We start from the raw sequence: 17,362 nt of genomic DNA on the forward strand, positions 1-17,362 counted from the left end.
CCGAGCGCGCGTTTTCACACCGCCCTGGCACCCCCTTTCACACCGCCTTCGGTACGCGCTGCGGCCGAGAGTACCCGGCGCACTAAAGGCGTCGGGGCAGTGGGCTGCGGACGTGCGAAGGGCGGAAGGGTTGCTTCGCCGGCGTAAAGGAAGGAGGATTCACTTCTGACTCCACTCATGTTAAATCGCGGATTTGCCTGGCAAAGAAAGCAAAGCGGAAACGACCCAAGTAAGACCAAAAACCTCCCCCAGCTCGGCGCCGCTCGCCTTTTCGGGGGGCAGCTCGCAAACCGCGGCCGGGGAGCCGCAGAAGTCCGGGTGCCCAGCGGGACGAGGACGTGGCCCGGGGGGCGGCAGGGCCGCGTCCCTGGGGCGAAGGGCTGTCCCAAGCGGGGGCGTGAGGCATCTTTAGCCGCAGATTTCAGCGCGGGATTCGACGGCCCCTGCGTTACGGCACGCCTGCCGGAAAACGCTGCCCCGGCGTAACGTAACTAAATCATCTCCAGCGTGGAAAGAGGCAGAGCAGGACTATATATTTGTATATACATATGCATACATGTACGTACATGCCTGTTTGCCGGCACGTGCAGAGCAAATGCTCTCGCAGGGCTGTGTGCTTGTGCTGCTCTGATACCCTCGATATTGTGCACAGAGCTAGAACAGAAACGGGGAAGGAAGCAGCTTTTTTGCTCCGAGCAAAGAGCTCCTGCCATATATTTAACTGGGGAAAGACAGAATGGTATTGAAGGAATAATAACACAGAAAAGTAACAGCCCATTTTTCAAATTAATTAAACACGTAATGGCTCAGCTTCTTGGTAGACGGCCTTTGAAAACGCTCAGAGCTATCACCCTCGCTTAAAAGCTGAATATAAAACACACTTTATTATTATTATTATTCTTGCAGCTACCTGCTTCACGACCAGCTGCAGTCTCAAGACTCTCCGGCTCAGCAAATGAATATCGCCATGAAATACCTGGGCTCGATGATGAATATGGGCTTGAGAGAGCTGTGCATCCTGGCAACAGTTATTTTTAATGGGGTCACTAAGCAGAAAAACCTGTAATTACATGTCATATATTCTGAATGTGCCATATGTTGGAATCGTCCCATTTGTGGGAAAATCAATAACACTTTGAAAACACTTCTAATGGCTTTTTCCCATATGTACAGTTGAAGGAAAGCAGTGGATATCATCCCCATTTGGCAAGAATGACATGCTCTTACTGAAAACCAAAGTTTTCTTAAAAGAATAATTTCTATACCAAAGCTGAAACTAGCTTTGATGAATATCCTGAGTCCTGTGCTTGTAAAAACACTGTTAAAAATGACACAGAAAATGGAAACATTCTTTAATGCGGATTTTCCAATGCAGAAAAGAATTGCAAGTTAGTCTTCGAAAGAACAAGCTTTCCATACCAAAAAGATTTAACTAATTTGCAGCCAGCTATTCTACTAAAATGCCTGAGTCAGAAAAGCTCTGCTGGGTTAAGAGCTATTTTCTGTCACCATTTCTCCCAGAAAATGAGGTGTTTCAACAAATGCTGTTGAATAAAGCATTGGTAAGAGACGGTGATTAACAGCCAAAACCAGATTACTTCTAAAAACGGCCGCCGTGAACTGTCCTTACCACGTCCCGTCTTTCGTTCGCATCCAAGACTGGACGGGCCGGTCCTGGCCCTCGGTCTGCTCAGTGATGGAAGGTCCCCGCTCCCAGGTCTAACGAGCTGTAAAGCGACGTCTGCTGCGGGCTGGATTCCAGGGGAACCGCAGGAGGCACTTTGGGAAGGGATCCCCCAGCGCTCTGCTCGCGCCGCCTTCGCCCAACGGATGCTTCACGTCTACAGGGTTCTGGAGTCTGGGGCATCCAAGGCACTGAAGCAAAGAAAGAGGCTGTAAGCAGCACACTGTGCCGTATAAAGAATATTGCACCTCTTTGCGCCTCTTTCTCGGCGCTGCAGGTGGTAGGCTCTTCGTTCAGCCCTTGGTCCCCGCGGTTCGTAAGCTCCTTGGAGCTGTACTAGAACAAAAAGCTGAGGGTTGGGCTCCTAAAAGACGTTTTAAGAGTAAACGTTCACAAATACAGCAGCCGGTGGAGTTTCCCTGTAACAGAACAGCTCTTAAGTTAGCAATGTTGGGTTTTAACATTTATTTGGGGCAGAAGCACTGCTTGGACACATAAGCAGAGTGTCAAAAATGTAGTGCAGAGCCCACGTGTCCGCCGTGGCCAGAAGCGCCACTGCCATGTGCAGCAGCCTCTTCCTCTGCTCCCCAGGGCGAGGAGGTTTACTAAGGTGTGGGTTCAGAAGAGCCAATATTTAGTTATGAAAGAGAAGATCTAGAGGCAACGTGGTTATCGTTCACAAGGGCCTACACAGCGTGCTGGAGGACTCAGCAACAACTGGACACGGTTTCCCCAGGCATGGCTGTGGACTGAAGGCAGATGCATTCAAAGAGGAGAAAATACTCAGCAGTGAAGGTGATTAATCTAGGGACCACATAGCATGGTACTTGGAAGTCTCTGTGTTGCCTGATTTTTTTAAAAAAGGACTGTTACAGGTGGTTTTTTACAGGTACTTTTTTACACAACACCACTTTTTCAGAACGTCTTCTAACCACTCCGAATATACTGCTTTAGATGGTCATCAAGACCTGCAGTGAGGCTGAATATTTGAGGCTCCTTTCCTGAAGAACTGGGGACTTCTGTGATCTTTTTGCAGCTATGATAGCTACAGAAACGAGGACAGAGAGAGCAAAGGGCACCTTGTGAGGACAAGGGCATCATCTACAAGACCTAGACAGGACCGTCACTCCCCTACTACAGCAATGTGCAGTCTATTGCTGTAACAACATGTGCTTACATACAACGCTGCTTTCAAGAGGAGCTTTTACAAGGAGGGAATAGTTGCTATCCACTTGCAGCAGAAAATCGAGGTCAGTTGTCCAAGGCTGCACAGCAAGTCCTTGGCAGAATCTGCACCTGATGATGGACTTGGGCTGCCAGCGCCATAGTCTGACTACGGGTTGCCTCAGCCAAATTATTGGTGAATCAGTAATTTTTTCAATTTTCCTCTGAATCTTCACAGACTGAGAACTGAGATTAAGGGTGATTTGACTCTCCAGACCGATAGTCTAATCAGGTAGTTCTCGGGTAGCTTAGGAAGTCATTTTCATTGTCATATTTAGATTCATTAGTATCCTGTCAAATAAATTACCTCTGATCCCGCTGATGACACTTGGGTGGAAGCCAACCCCAACCACCCCACGCCGCTGCTGACAGCCAGCTGTGCTCTTCCCAGCCACTTGTCAGCTGGAGAAAAAAATTCATTACAAATTTTGTCACTGTCATTTGGTCCAGATTGGACAAATTATGATAGAAACTCTGATGTTTCATGAAAACAGAACCACTGACGACAAGCAGCATTTGCTGGCACTTGCTCCCTGTGCTCGTTATAACCCTCTCTGACATTTCGGATGGGCAAGGAGTGACCTCCAAAGGGTTGTCCACTGGCAAATCATCCCCAAAGTTTCTTCTCCATGTTTAACCCCTCAGTGTGTGGTTGCTCTCCACAGCCCCAGCCTTGGAGGCAAAGGGACAAAATGCTTGTCAGAAATGATGAACTCGGATCTCTCCCAGCTTTTAATTTATTTGGAACCAGTGACTGACTCGTCATTATAACCAACTCACATTTTAAATAGCTTTTTGGCATACTTCCACCACCTAATACAATACAGATAATTCTCTCACAATGTACCAAAGATAATACAATTATTATGGAGTTTCCATAGACATGTTTTATATTATCTACTTAAAATAATCCTATTTCCTTGCCATAATCTAATCGGGCTGTGACTTAGTTTGTCCTAAATGAGATATATGGTTCAAGACAACTCAGAAATAATAAACAAGGAGAGGATAAATGCTGTGCCCTAGTGCTTCGACGTAGGCACGATGAGTTCAGAGGAGCAGGTTTAGCGTGAAGCTTGGCTTGGCGTAGTTCTTTACTAATCAGCGGGCAGTGCAGTATTTAAAGGCACCCCTGATCTCCAGATGGAGATGCTCTGGGAGGTGCAGCCCGTCTGAGCGGTGGTGGGAGGTGGGAAGGGTCACTCCTGCTCTGGAGCTCCCTGGGACCCGTCTGTGGTGTCTCCTGGAGCTCAGCTGACATAGTGGTAGATGTGTCTCCACCAGCTCCAAGGTACCGGAGGGGCCCGAGGTGAAGGAACACATTAACAACTGTGTTGAAACGAGACTTGTCGATAGTTAGGTTAAATAAGGATTAATGGTGCTCAAGCTCTCTGCTGCACTTGTTTTCTCTGCAGACACGTCTTCCTCGTATCGTACAGCTCAGAAAACTCGGCGACCACAGGAAGCGTCCTGTACCACGCATGGAAGAGCCTCCCCCACCTGCTCCAGAAAAGGGGGGCTGGAGCTTGGGTTTTTTTTCCTTTTCTCATCCTCTAACGATCTGTCCGCAGCAGGATGGATTTACCCTCGACCAAAAGCCAAGATGGACCTTCAGTGTCCATCAAAGCCTCCCCACAAGAGGACACTTGTCCTCTGCAACTGCACACGGTCGTCGCTCTTCCTCCTCCTGTCTTCAAAACCTCACATCTTGGACGGGCAGGAAGCTCAGAAATTCAGACGATTTATAGGGAAAGAAAGAAAAAAGAGAACTTATCGCTGCCCCAGGCCGGAGTCTGCCGTGGCAGCAGCGCGGGGCCCGCTGCGGTGCAGCCGCGCGGCCGCTGCTCCAGTCCCGCGCCCCGCTGAGGCGCTTTTCTCACTGCCACGTATTTTTAACGGGCAAACCCTCGGCCTGCAAGGCCCCGGCGCCCCGCCAGATTTACCGCCGCCGCTGGGAAAGCGGACGGAAACCGGGGGGGGGGGGGGGGGGGGGGGGGTTAGGCACAATTCGGACGGCGTTTTTGCCGCGTTTTGAAGTCAGGCTGGTCGATACAAACGGAGGGCCCGGTCCTGCCCGCGGCACCGCGGCCGCAACGGCCGCCGAAGGAGCCGAGCGCCTTGTTCGGCGAAGCGCTCAGCCGTGCACCCGACCCGGCGGGCACGGCGGGAGGGCAGCGAGCCCCGGGCAGCTCGCCGAGCCCCGCCGGGCTCCGGCTCCCTAAACATTACGAATCCCAAATGATGGCCCATGAATTAATGCTGAATAAAGAGGGGAGGTCACACCAAGAAACCAAGGGCAGTAGCATAAAAAAAACACCCTCCAAACCCCTAAATAAAATCGGCAGTCTAGCCTACTTGGTCCTCCAAACGCAGGTTTCTCGCCTCACCTATTAATTACAGTGACTGGTACATAGGACTTTGGGGATTCGTTTTCATTATTCCATCGCGGACGGATCGTAAAAACCGGCTGCGTGAGAGTACTGCACCTCGCCTGAAAAACGCAAGCCGGGAAGATGGAGCGCACCACCACCCCCGGCCTAGCCGAGCCGCTTCGGTAGGAAGGGCGGATTTATTAACTTCTTCTCAGCCTACAAATAACCGGCAAAGGCTCCCTGCGTGCAGGGTGGATTTACAGCACCACACACACACACACACCCCTGCACACACACACACACGTATGTGTACGTATACATGTAGATGTGGATGTATACATGTGTGTGTGTATGTAAACATCCTCAAGAACTGACTTACTTTCTCCCCAGAAGGGCTTGGTCCCACCAAGGGGTCTCTGCGTTTTTCTCCCAAGGAGGGATTTTCATTTGTAGCTTTTTTTTTTATGAACTGCCCAAATACTCCCCAGCCCATCTTGGCAGGCAACCCCCCCCCAAAGCCCCCCAAAACCAGCCTCTCACGAGGTCACCTTGTCTATAAAATGAGCTTGCATTCCCCTTGGCACCTGCAGACGCTGGGAAAGTGCTGGCTGAGCAGCTCGGGGGCTCAGGCACCATGACCACCGGCTGCAAAAGCCAGGGATGAGTTTCTTTGCTCAGGCCATGGGACAAGAGAAGTAGAAAGGCCCCCAAACGGCCTCTGCTCTTCCACTCCGGCATGACCTCTTCAGGGTCACCATTGAGAAGGTGATCGTGGGCCATCAGACTTGGAGCGAGCTCCCAAAGCCTCCCGGCCCCAGCCTTGGTGGCGTTTGTAACCCATGGGCTCTGCAAGCCAGACCCAGCTTCACAGTTTGCATCTTGCAAACAGCAGCCTTGCACAGAAATCCTAGGGAAAAATTTTACGCCAAAAAGTGGAGGCTTGGAGAAATGCAACCAAACCTGCTCTATTTTAGGGCCTCCTGATAAGCCATTTCCACTTAAATTATGGAGCTGACCACCAGTTCATAGAGTTTCCATTCCAGTTTCATCCTGCTAGTAACATTTCCGAATACTTATAGACACCCATCAGACACTGCAGAAACCTCTTGTTTCTCTTCCCATGCTCTGTGCTGGCAGCGAAGACTCAAATCTCAGCGGCAAAAGCCTTCGCGACGGCCACGGCGTTGCACACGTGACCACCAAAGGCCAAAATCTGCTCAGCTTGCGCCTGGGCAAAGGGGAAAGCAGCAAAGGGAGAAGGAAGGGAAGCAAAGCTCGCGCGGGGAAGGCAGGCGGCGAAGACGGCGCTTCCGTCGGCGCCAGCAGAGCCCCGGCTCGAGCGCGCGGGCGCTAGCGCGGCCGCGCCGTGCCTGCGGAGCCCGGGACAAACCGCCGCTGCGCAGCTACAGCTACGGCACAGAGCAGGCGCCAGCGCTTCTTGTTTCTCCTTGCTTTGCATTATGCCTGTAAGGGACTGTTTATACCCTGATTTCCTCAAAAATACCTGCCCATGGGGCAGGGCGGGGTTGAGTTCATTTTCTCTTCCGAGGTGAATATTCTCTATATTGGCCCCGATCTCCGGCAGAGAACCCGACACTGCTAAACCAAGAAGCGTTTCTCACCCTTCTGCGAGCATGACTCAGACATGCACCGACTGCCGAAAGGATTTTCAGCCTGCAAATAAAGAGTTGGAAAGACACGGCGTTTACAGTGACAGATGTCCTGGGATTTAATATTAATGGCATTCCCAAGTCTGTTCCCAGGAGGCAGCCCTAACAGTTGTTGACTTAATAATTTTTTAATGAACAATAAGTCATAGAATGTTATGTCATTTTTTAAGGTATCGCTTACTCTGGGTCAGAAAAAAAAAGACAAGAGTTTTTCCTTCCTTCCTTTTATTTTAACGCATCAGGCCTGCTGTGAGCCTGAATATGTGGGTCAGGTGACTTCTTGTCTTACTAACAGGCTGTCGTTGTTAAGAAGTTTTTATTAGTGAGATATCTGCTTATCTGGTTCCTTATATATTGCTTATATATACTCATGTGTGTACTGATACACTGTTTATATCCTTGCCCCAGGCTTAGTGGGGCTGGGACATCGCCCCACGTCGCCTTGTCTTAGATTTTCCTACCCCGACTGGGCTCCGTGGAAGAGAGACAGAATTACACCATTTAATTTTTTTTAATTAAAAAAACAATAAAAATAGTTCCAGGAGTGTGTAACAAATGTGTGGGCAGCAGCCCACACATTTACTTTCTCTGGAGATGATAAAAAAAATACCCACCTTGTTTTGCAAGGGCGCTGCTGTGGGCAACGCATGCGCGCACACACGAATATGTACATATAAAACCAATAAATGCGATTTAATTACCACTTTGCCCATAATCACACGGCGGCACTATTCTGGGAATCGTCTTATTGCAGCAGTTAGAAGCCGATCAGCCCCATCAACCCAGCGCGCGTGGTGGCCTCTCCTCGGGCCGTGTCTCTCCCGCCGTTCCCCGGAGGAGCCCTCGCGTTTGGGGAGCTCCTCTTTCGTTTGGCAATTCCTGAACCTTCTCAGAAGACATCAAAGCTCTTTCTTACATTTATTTTAAGGATCTATTTCTTGGTTTGTTCCATAGATCACTTTTGTTAGGCTCACGTAATAAACCAAACCAAAAATCTAAGGTTTTTCCCAGCATTATTTGTGGCGGTATCATCTTGTTTTATTCACTGTTTTTATATTTCTTCAATTTTTTTTAAGTAGCACTCAGCAGCCTGCTCCGAGTCTCCAGGCACCCTCGCAATTTGGAGTGCGGCAGTCCTCGGGGTCTTGCTGGTCCTTGCCAGCCACCAACGCCCTGGTGAGCAGAGAAGGTCAATCCAAACCTGCCCTGTCAGACGACACACGCAGGCCTAAAAAGAGATGGGTGATGCTCACTTTGCTGTGCTTTCTGCTGGTTCCTCCAGCCTCCATCGCCATAGGACAGCAGTGGCAAAAGAATCCTGCAAATGCCGTCATCTAATTCATCCTTTCCCCAGGGGCTTCCAGGTTTGGACTAAGGATTTAGGAACAGGAGGCAAATTGCCTAAATATGTCCAACCACCACTGCCTGCCCAATTTTTTCTTAGGCATACTGAGCCTCACCCCCAGCTAGCACAATTTGCCATCAAGCCAGGTAAATTCCTAGAAATAGTTTCCTTCAGTACTCACCAAAGAGGTCAATAGGAGTGAGGAGAAATATTCATGGCTTTTCCTTTTTTTCTTGGTCTATGTTGGACAAGGAAGGCAGCGCTTCGTATTTTCTCTCCGAGCCATTGGACTTTGGGGCATTCGGGCTCTTCCGAAGTGACCCATGAAGGAAACCCCTGCAACTACTCAGCGGAGGCTGGGTTCAGGTCCCACCAAAGCCAAAGGGGAGGTCGCTCCTCCCCTGCCCCACTCCTGGTCAGAGCCCTGGCGGCTCCTCCGTGGGCTGAGGCGGACCCAGGCTGGACAAACTGAGGACCACGACCAAACCCAGCACCTCCTCGTCCGCCGAATGCCAGCCGCCCCGTCCCACAGCCTTGTCGTCTATCAAAGCTACAGTTTTCATTCTGCTAAACCAGTTTAATTCTTTCCAGCTTCTCTCTTGGTTACTGAGGAACAAATTCAGCTGGGAAATAGAGGCCGTGGGTGGGTTTTGCCTTCCTGGGGGAACGTTGCTCCTTGTTGGTATGTCTTTTGCCAAGAGCCTGCGTAGACTTTTTTATCGGACCCTCCCCGCCTCCGGAGCTCAACCACACAAGTGGTCAGCTGCCTTGTGCCGCAACTAGGTGCTTAACTGGCTCTGAATCTGGCCTCATCTCTGTTGGTTAATGATAGCCGGCCCCTGAAACAACATATCGAGAAGAAAGCGATTACGGTGCCGCGGACGGCTGGAAAGCGCACACGTAATTACTCGCCACACATATCTCCACTTTGCGACAAACAACCCGAAGAAGTCGCCCAGAAATGCTGCACCTGCTTTTACTTCCAGGCTAAGCGACAAGCCGCTCGGCACCGACGCTCCCGCGCCGACGGGGGCTCCACGCGGAGCGTAGGACGTAACATCGTTGGGTAAAACGAGGAAAAGAAGCCTAATCAGAATAAATTATCAGGCGAAAGCTGCCTACCAAAGGTCAAGCCTTGGAAGACCTAGATGATGGTCTTTAAGGTTCAATCCAGGAAAACCAAAGGGAGAAACAGGAGCTGAAGCCAATGCAGTTCAGGAGTGCAATGAGGGAATCGGCTCAGGTGAACAGAAAAGCACCAGCCAAGCCCCAGGGAGGTCCCGTCTGCGAGCCGCCCTCAGACCTCGCACGCTCGTGTTGGCGCCTTTGCTAACAGACCGTCGCTAGCCGGAGCGGCGCTAACCCGGGAGCCGCGGGCACGGCGGCCCGCGGGACGCGCACCGGGGGCGGCCGGGATCCCGGCCACAGGCAGCTTCCTCCAGCACTGCGGCTGGATGAAAATCCAGGCTCCTTGCCCCGGCGCGGAGCTCCCCCTCCTCGGCTCGGCGCGGGGGGGGTAACGCGGCCGAGCAGCCGCCGCGCGTGCGGAGCGGCCTGGCCCGGCCCGAGAAGGCGCTGCGCCTCGGCTGTGGCGCCGCTGGCCACGGCCGGCGGGGAGGCCGAGGGGCCGGGCGGCCTCCGGCGCGCGGCCGGGCCGAGGCTGCAGGGCCCCCGCGGAGCCCCGGGCCCGACGTCCCACTCAGGCCGGGGCGGCTGGGCAGGCTGCTCGGGGCGCGCAGGTGACGCAGCCCGGGGTGTGCGTGTGCACAGGTAACACACTACAGCTGTGCACGCACACGGGCGCACAGGCGACGCACCCCAGGCTGTGCTTGTGCACACGTGACCAGGTAACGCACCCCGGGGTGTGCACGCACACGGGCACACAGGTGATGCACGCTGGGGTGTGCGCGCACACGGGCGCGCAGACGATGCACCCTGGGGTGTGCACGCACAGAGGTGCACAGGCGATGCACCTCGCGGTGTACGCACAGGCAACACACCCTGGGGTGTGCACGCACAGGCGACGCACCCCGGGCTGTGCTTGTGCACAGGTGCCCAGGTAATGCACCCCGGGGTGTGTGTGCACACAGGTAACGCACCCCAGGGTGTGCACGCACATGGGCGCACAGGTAATGCACCCCAGGCTGTGCGTGCACACCGGTGCACGGGTAACGCGCCCCGCGGTGTGCACACACACGGGCGTACAGGTAGCGCACGCCAGGGTGTGCACGCACACGGATTGCCCCGGTGACGCACCCCGCGGTGTGCACACACACGGGCGCACAGGTAGCGCACGCCAGGGTGTGCACGCACACGGATTGCCCCGGTGACGCACCCCGCGGTGTGCACACACACGGGCGCACAGGTAGCGCACGCCAGGGTGTGCACGCACACGGATTGCCCCGGTGACGCACCCCGCGGTGTGCACGCACAGGCGACGCGCCCCGGCCGCGTCCCCCCAGGCGCTGGCTGGGTGCCGCGGCGGCTGCGCCCGGGGCTGGCGGCGGCGGAGGCCGAGGCCGCGGGGGAGCAGCGGCCCGACTGCGCACGGACGCTCACGGCCTCTCGGGCCTCGGCTTCCGGCAGCTGCTGCTGTCCACCCACGGCCGCGCTGCGGCGGGCCCGGCCCGTGCGGCACCGCCGGCGCCTTGCCGCGGCTCCCCGGACCGCGCCGGGGGAGGAGGCTGGCCCGGCCGCCCGCCCCGCTCCCCGCAGAGGGGGCCGACAGCGCGGCCAGACCGAGGGATCCTGTTTTGCATCAGTAACATTACCCTGCTATTTACTGCAAAACAAGCAAATCAGTGGGCAGAAGAAACCGAAAACAAGACGCATCCTTTAAAAACACACAGAACGCTTTCATAGCTAGCTACAGACCCGACGATGGACGCGTTCGAGCTTAGAGCACGTTTACACTTTCGTTTTGTTTTCTTTTCTAGAATTAAAGCTGCCGTAATCTTCAAAGACTTTAGGGCTGTTTCAATAGCGGAATTACAAAACAGCTCTTTCACAAATTACAGAATCAACTTGACAGCTTAAATAAAGAGGAAAAAATAATCCACGCTGTTCTTTTCAATCGGGGTTTGTATAGGAAAGCGCCTCCCCTTGGTACGTTTCTGAAGGTTGTTAAATGGCAAACTTCTAATATTTCAAATAATGCTTTGATGTTTTGGATTCTACAGATAAGCAGCTTATTAGTCACCTTTTTTCCTTCTGGCTCTTCCTCTTAGAGCGCAACTCGGCTGCAAGGGAAACGGGGTTTGGGCCCCGAAGCCAGGACCCCGCAGACGGCAGAGAGCCACGGGCCGGAGCCCGGAGCAGTGCCCCTGCCGGGGCTCAGTCCCGCTCCGCGAGCGCGGCTCCGTCTCCCCCGGCCTCTGCGAAGGGCCTGCGCGGAGGCAGAGCCCGGAGGGTGAACGGCCCCGGTTATTCCCGGGCCTCCATGCCCCGTCCCGACCACGCTGAGCGGGAGCCAGGCGCCAGACTCGGCCCGGGCGAGCGCCCCGCGCTCGGGCTGCTGCCTCGCCCCCGCCGCTCGGGCTCGGGCGCCAGCCGCGCGGGGCTCAGCGCCCCCGAGAGCCTGGGCGGACGCCGGCGGAAATCAGGATCCACAACCAACTTAGAGCAAGATCTTTTTGAAAAGAAATGTATTTTCTTCATAAATACAGTACAATTACATTTTACAATGTCTTTTTTATTTACTTTTTTTTTTTTTTACTTTCTAGACATAAAAATGCTAGCTTTTTTAAAAAAAGTTCCTATACAAATACATGAAAAGAGGATCCCTCCCCAGCCCCCGGCCCGGAGCAAAACGCAGCGAGAAGCGCAGTGAATCCGGGCTAACCTTCGCCAGGCTCTGCGGACGGAGGGAGGGAAAGCCAAATTACCTCTGGGGTTTCGCTCTGCCCACTGCGCTGAGCTGATGGTGCCACCACTTTATAACCACCAGAAAAACGGGTCCCCCGGGCGCGGTTACCAGGATTCACTGTACGGGCGGCTCCGGAGACCGCGGCGGAGCCGGCGCACGGGCCGCGGCCGGCTCGAGCCCTGCAAGGCCCCTCGCTCGGGCAGCCTCCGAAAGGAAGCAAAACTAACGCATTCGCAGCACCCCGGATTGAGCCGATCTCTACGAACTTGCCAAACAGGCACAGACCACGTACAAAGAATTTAAGCTCCCTAGTAGCATTTGCCTACAAGAGCCCCCCTGCACAGTCCCCTGATCCCCAAGGGTCCTCAGACCACAGACCAAAAATTACTGCTCCAGATCCCACAGCGGTTGCCAGGTAGGAGCTATTTAAAGTTAATAAGTGTCACACAAAGTTAATAAGGACACCGGGCTACAAAAGGCTCCGGATCCTAGGCAGCTTCCCAAGCCTTCCAACAGCAACGGGACTGCCCAGGGAAAGGGCTCGCAAATTTGGCCGTTCTGGAAGCAGCAAAAGGAGAGAGAAAAATAACTAAACTTGATTTTTTTTGTTTTGCTCTACAAAGAAGAATATGTGGCTTTCTTTATAAAAGCTACAATTCTGCTTCTAACACCCGAGTTTAAGAAAAACTCTTGGTCTAAAGTTTTGGCTTGCAAAGAAGGTCATTGCAATCATTCTGTGTTAAAAGTTACTTTCTACTAGGAATAAGCTCTACAGAAGTAAAAGGAATTAGGTGCGCAATTTGTCTTCTCAAAGCAGTTTCTGCTTAAAAACAATATAAAAATCTCTATGGAGAGACAGACAACGACTATAGTACACGTCTCCCTCCAAGAAAGCAGCTCTTTGACATTCACATGAGGATGGCTCCGAGGAAGCTCAAGGGAACAAACACGTTCCTGCAGGCTCCCAGTTTGTCGGTAGGGGAAGATGAGCACAGACTTCCACGGCAGGAGAGCTAGGGGCAGAGTTACTTTTGGAAGAAACCCAAACTAAAAAACAGGGCAAAGAACCTGACCAAAACATGCAAAATTGCAACGTTTTCTTTCAATTTTACTTGCGCTGGGGTAAGAACTGCTAACGTCACTAGGCGATCCTGATGGCTCGTACTGTCAGAGATCTCCATTTTTGGAGGAGGTAACTCTTGTGCATAATCTGTATTTTATTCACAGAAAGCTATTATATCCTTCTTTCTTTGTAAAAGTAGACGACAGTGGAATTCAGTTTGAAAACAATGAGTTAGAAGGACAATGAACACATTATTTTTAATCTAGTCCAGCTGAACAGTCAATACCTGCTGGGGGAAAAATCAGTGTGTCAGTAAATGATCCGTTTTCCTACATGTTTTAGAATTAGTGTGGATCAACTGAGTTGGAACAGCTTGTCTAAAGCCCTACAGCTGTAGAGCTCCTTTCCTACTGCTGAAAAGCACTTGAAAAAAATGGAATATAACTTTTCCCAACTATAAAAGAACAGAAAAACATTCAAACATCTCTGTCCCTGAGACAGACATGCATATGCACACACATCACGGGTTTCGACCTCCGTTATTGTTCATTCTAAGCCCAAACCACATTATGTAATATAGAAAATGATCCTGAAATGGCAGAAAGATGGACACAGTGATCTAATGAGAAAAGCGTCTCCTGCATTTCCGACAACTGTGGAGGAGGAAAAGAAATCACTTAAAATTGTCCGGAGCGGGCATTACTTCATATAATGGGATGGAACGAAGCCAACAGAAATAAATTTTCGTTCTCATCCCTGAGAATAGCTTACAGCCTGTTAACAGTTTGTCCAGAAAAGGGTGGAGAACCAATTCAGACAAATTATAAGGAGGTCTACGACACTGCTCAGGAAGACGCTGCCCCATACAGCAGAGCGTCTAAGCCTGAAAGTGCAGCTCTGGAGTGTCTAACGCCACGGGGAGGGAGGGCGTTCGCTCAGCCTGTTAAAGGTGTCACTGGCAAAGAGGCTGCACACACATTTTGTCATCTCTAATTTTGGTGGGTCTAAGAATACGGGCTGCAGAACAGCAACAAGCTGCCTTGCTTTCGTAAGCAGTTATCCCTAAAGGCAAACGGGCTCCAGCTCCCGGCGGCTCTATAGGCACTGATAAGTCACCTGAGGGGTAGACAGAAAAGGAAAAGGCACTTCTCTCCTTTCACCTCCCAACCTTCCACAGGAAAATTCACGTTGTATCTGTCGATCTGGTAAGGCCATTTCAACTGGACACTGCAACAACAGTGTCAACTGAGTAAGAATTGAGGACATTCAGTAATTGTTGGACGATTAATTGCTTATTTTCCTTATTTCTGGAATGAAAGGGTCTGAAATTGAAATCTGCCTACTCTAATGCTGCAAAGAAAGCTGAGACCAGCCAGGTTCTTGACATGTGACCACTGGCTAATTAAATATTTTAACATTCAAGTTAAAAAAAAAAAAAAAAAAAGTAATTTTTAGTAGGAATTCAATATTGAAGTGTTTTAGTTACACAAAGACAGTAACAAAAAGTCACAAAACATTTACTTGTATTGGTCTTAGTATCTCCTTATAGCATTTGCAGCCAGAGCATCGCAGCATTTGTGCTGGTTCCCAAGAATCCGAAAGAGAAATCGATCCCTAAAATGTGCAACTGTCGTCTTTAATGATTCTGGGATATTCTTTAAGCTGCTCTCTCCAGTCAGATGATGAAAACTATTCTGGAAGGCCACAACTTGACACGTGAAACCCAAAGCTACTGTCTAAAGTTTCTAGCTCGGGAAGCACCGCTGTATGAAAAAGAATCTAGTCTCTCTGAGAATGAGGGATGTACAAGGTAGAAGGGGATTTGCAGTGGAGAAAGATCTGCTAAAGGCCTCCACAGAGGTAGCAGATCAGTTTGCTAACACTGGAAAGCAAGGGGGCTTGCCGCTTACTCTACTGTAAATTTGGAGTAATTCCACTATGCCAGTGGGATTACAACGGCAGAAAACTAATCTAACAGAGATCAGGGCTGAGCCTGTACGCTGTTCTTTTTATTTATTTACGTAAAGCATGAATGCAATATATTATTTATTATTCACTGTATAAATTATTGAAAAAGTATTTATGTATGAAAGTATGGCAAATCTTCTGACGCAACTGAAAATGTCAAGTGTGACACTGGAGTTGTACTTTTTGTAAAGAAATAGCACAATTTCAGAACTAAAAAAAAAATGTCAGCACACTGAATATAGAAATCTTTCCAGCCTGTGAATATGAAATACCTATTCTGACTTCTCACATTGTGAGTAAAGAGAAGTCTCCCTTGACCACAGCACAGAAGTTTATAAAAGCTCCTCAGAACACCTGTATTCGGAAACCGTAAGTGATGCTCACAACCAGGGCCCACATTCTCGTTCTGATCATTTTAAGGCCATTACCTCCATCTTACCATGTTCAAGCTAGATAATTAACACACTACTGAGCAGGTACTTTTGCTTGTTTTAAAAAGATAAGACTTTTAAAATACTGAAATGATATATAAGATATAGTGCACCTAAGACCATGTTTTTTTCTCCAGATGTTACCAGATCCAGTATTTAAAAAATAAGCAGGGAAACTTTCAAAGAACAAGTGTTACGGGGTTTTGATAATTTAGAACAAATTATAAATTAACCTGTCCATACTTCTGAGACATAATATACAAGAGCAAAGAGCTGAGTGTTCTTTTTATTACTCAGGTACTACAAATTTTCCCAATAAAAACGTCTTTAAAAAAATTCTTGCTACTGTATCCCAGCTCAGATCCCAGTTCAGCCTTTCAGATGAGGTATTCTACCATCTCTCCGTCTGGGAGGTCCTGCCCCACGCTCTGAACAGGGGCTTTTCTTTCGAGAGTGCTGGAGTGGAAGACTGGCCCATCTATGTTATAAGGAGAAACAAAAGACAGACAATCAAAGCTGTAGCTTGAATTGACAGCCACCATGAGCACAGGATTAGAAAGATGAGGTTAGCATTTAAAAGTCATCTCCTGTCATTGGCCAAAGTACCAGTTGTTTAATTAAAAAAAATCATTTCTTCATGTTTATAACCAGGCAAATAGAGGTACTTTCCACACATTCCCTTTGGATACTTCCCACTGACATACAATGGCATATAAACCTGGACCAACTGCATTTAAACCGATGCAGCTAGTGTAGACTTTCACCACAAAACCTGTTCATCTGTCGCCCTTGATAGCCATTAAACAGCCTAGCATGGGCAAGAGGCAGAGCAGACCAGCCAAAATTCACTCTTCCATAAAGAACAACATAATTGTAATGTGGCTCTAAGTAAAAGAGGCAAAGTTGTGTAATCTGCATTGATTTGGCAGAACCGACTGGAAAATGAGCCGCTCTTGCCAGCTTGGAGCTCCGTGGGAAGCAAATTCAGCTTCTGTGACAGTCACTGTCAAATGAATCCACTTATGCTAATGCTGAAGTCAGTTCTGCGATCAGGATAGTGCAATTTCATCATGATAGTTACCCTTCCTTCTTCTCCTTCCTCCTTACCCAAGTCCACTTCACTTTGAATACCCCATAAAATGCCACGGCCAGTTTCCACAGCCTGTTTTTATGGTGAGCATGCCGCTTGCAATTTACTTCAGAGGAGACATCAACGCAGAGACTACTTTGAGATTAGCACATACTTGCTCCAATTGCTGAGGGAATCTTAAATCTTGCTGTATCTCTCCACCTAGTGTATCCACACTTACACTACGACTTAGGGCTTTTTGTCTTATGAGTGTTATTGGATACCCCTCAGAATGAGGTCAAACTTGTCCCTGAGAACCATCTGTCCTCACAAAACTAAACCCAGTGAAAAAAAGAAACATGCAGGGCTGGTCCCTTGGAGAAAATGCAATGGTGAATGAATGGCAGGGGCCCCTCTGGATGGCAGCTGAGCTTTGTTACCTGTTTTGTCTGCACTGTAGGCCAGACCGGTACCAGGGAGCCGCCCTGGGGTGGGAGCTGCCGTGGAAGATGCAGCTTTGCTTTGCTCATTCCCCCGGTCAGTCTGGGTGCTGCAGTCTCTGCTGCCTGTTTTCGAGTGTGCTGACAACAACGGGGTGGAAGGAAGGACTGGAGAGGGGGTGGAAGGAATGGATTCGGAGCGATATTCTGTTCCCAGCAGAACACCTTTGT

General features: G+C 50.4%; 1 protein-coding gene across 3 annotated transcripts in view; it reads right to left on the bottom strand.

The window, feature by feature from the left end:
• Positions 1-11,911: 11,911 nt before the first annotated feature.
• Positions 11,912-17,362, bottom strand: part of AMOT (angiomotin) — a 63,001-nt gene continuing 57,550 nt past the window's right edge. For all 3 annotated transcript variants that reach the window (XM_062584479.1, XM_062584480.1, XM_062584481.1), the window contains exons 12-13: positions 17,132-17,356; positions 11,912-16,100 (exon numbers count right to left, since the gene is read on the bottom strand). In XM_062584479.1, coding sequence (XP_062440463.1) covers positions 16,000-16,100; positions 17,132-17,356 — 326 coding nt within the window. In that variant the 3' untranslated portion in view covers positions 11,912-15,999. The remainder of the gene's footprint in view (positions 16,101-17,131; positions 17,357-17,362) is intronic.

The sequence above is a fragment of the Rhea pennata genome, chromosome 11, assembly GCF_028389875.1.
Source record: "Rhea pennata isolate bPtePen1 chromosome 11, bPtePen1.pri, whole genome shotgun sequence".
NCBI lineage: Eukaryota > Metazoa > Chordata > Aves > Rheiformes > Rheidae > Rhea > Rhea pennata.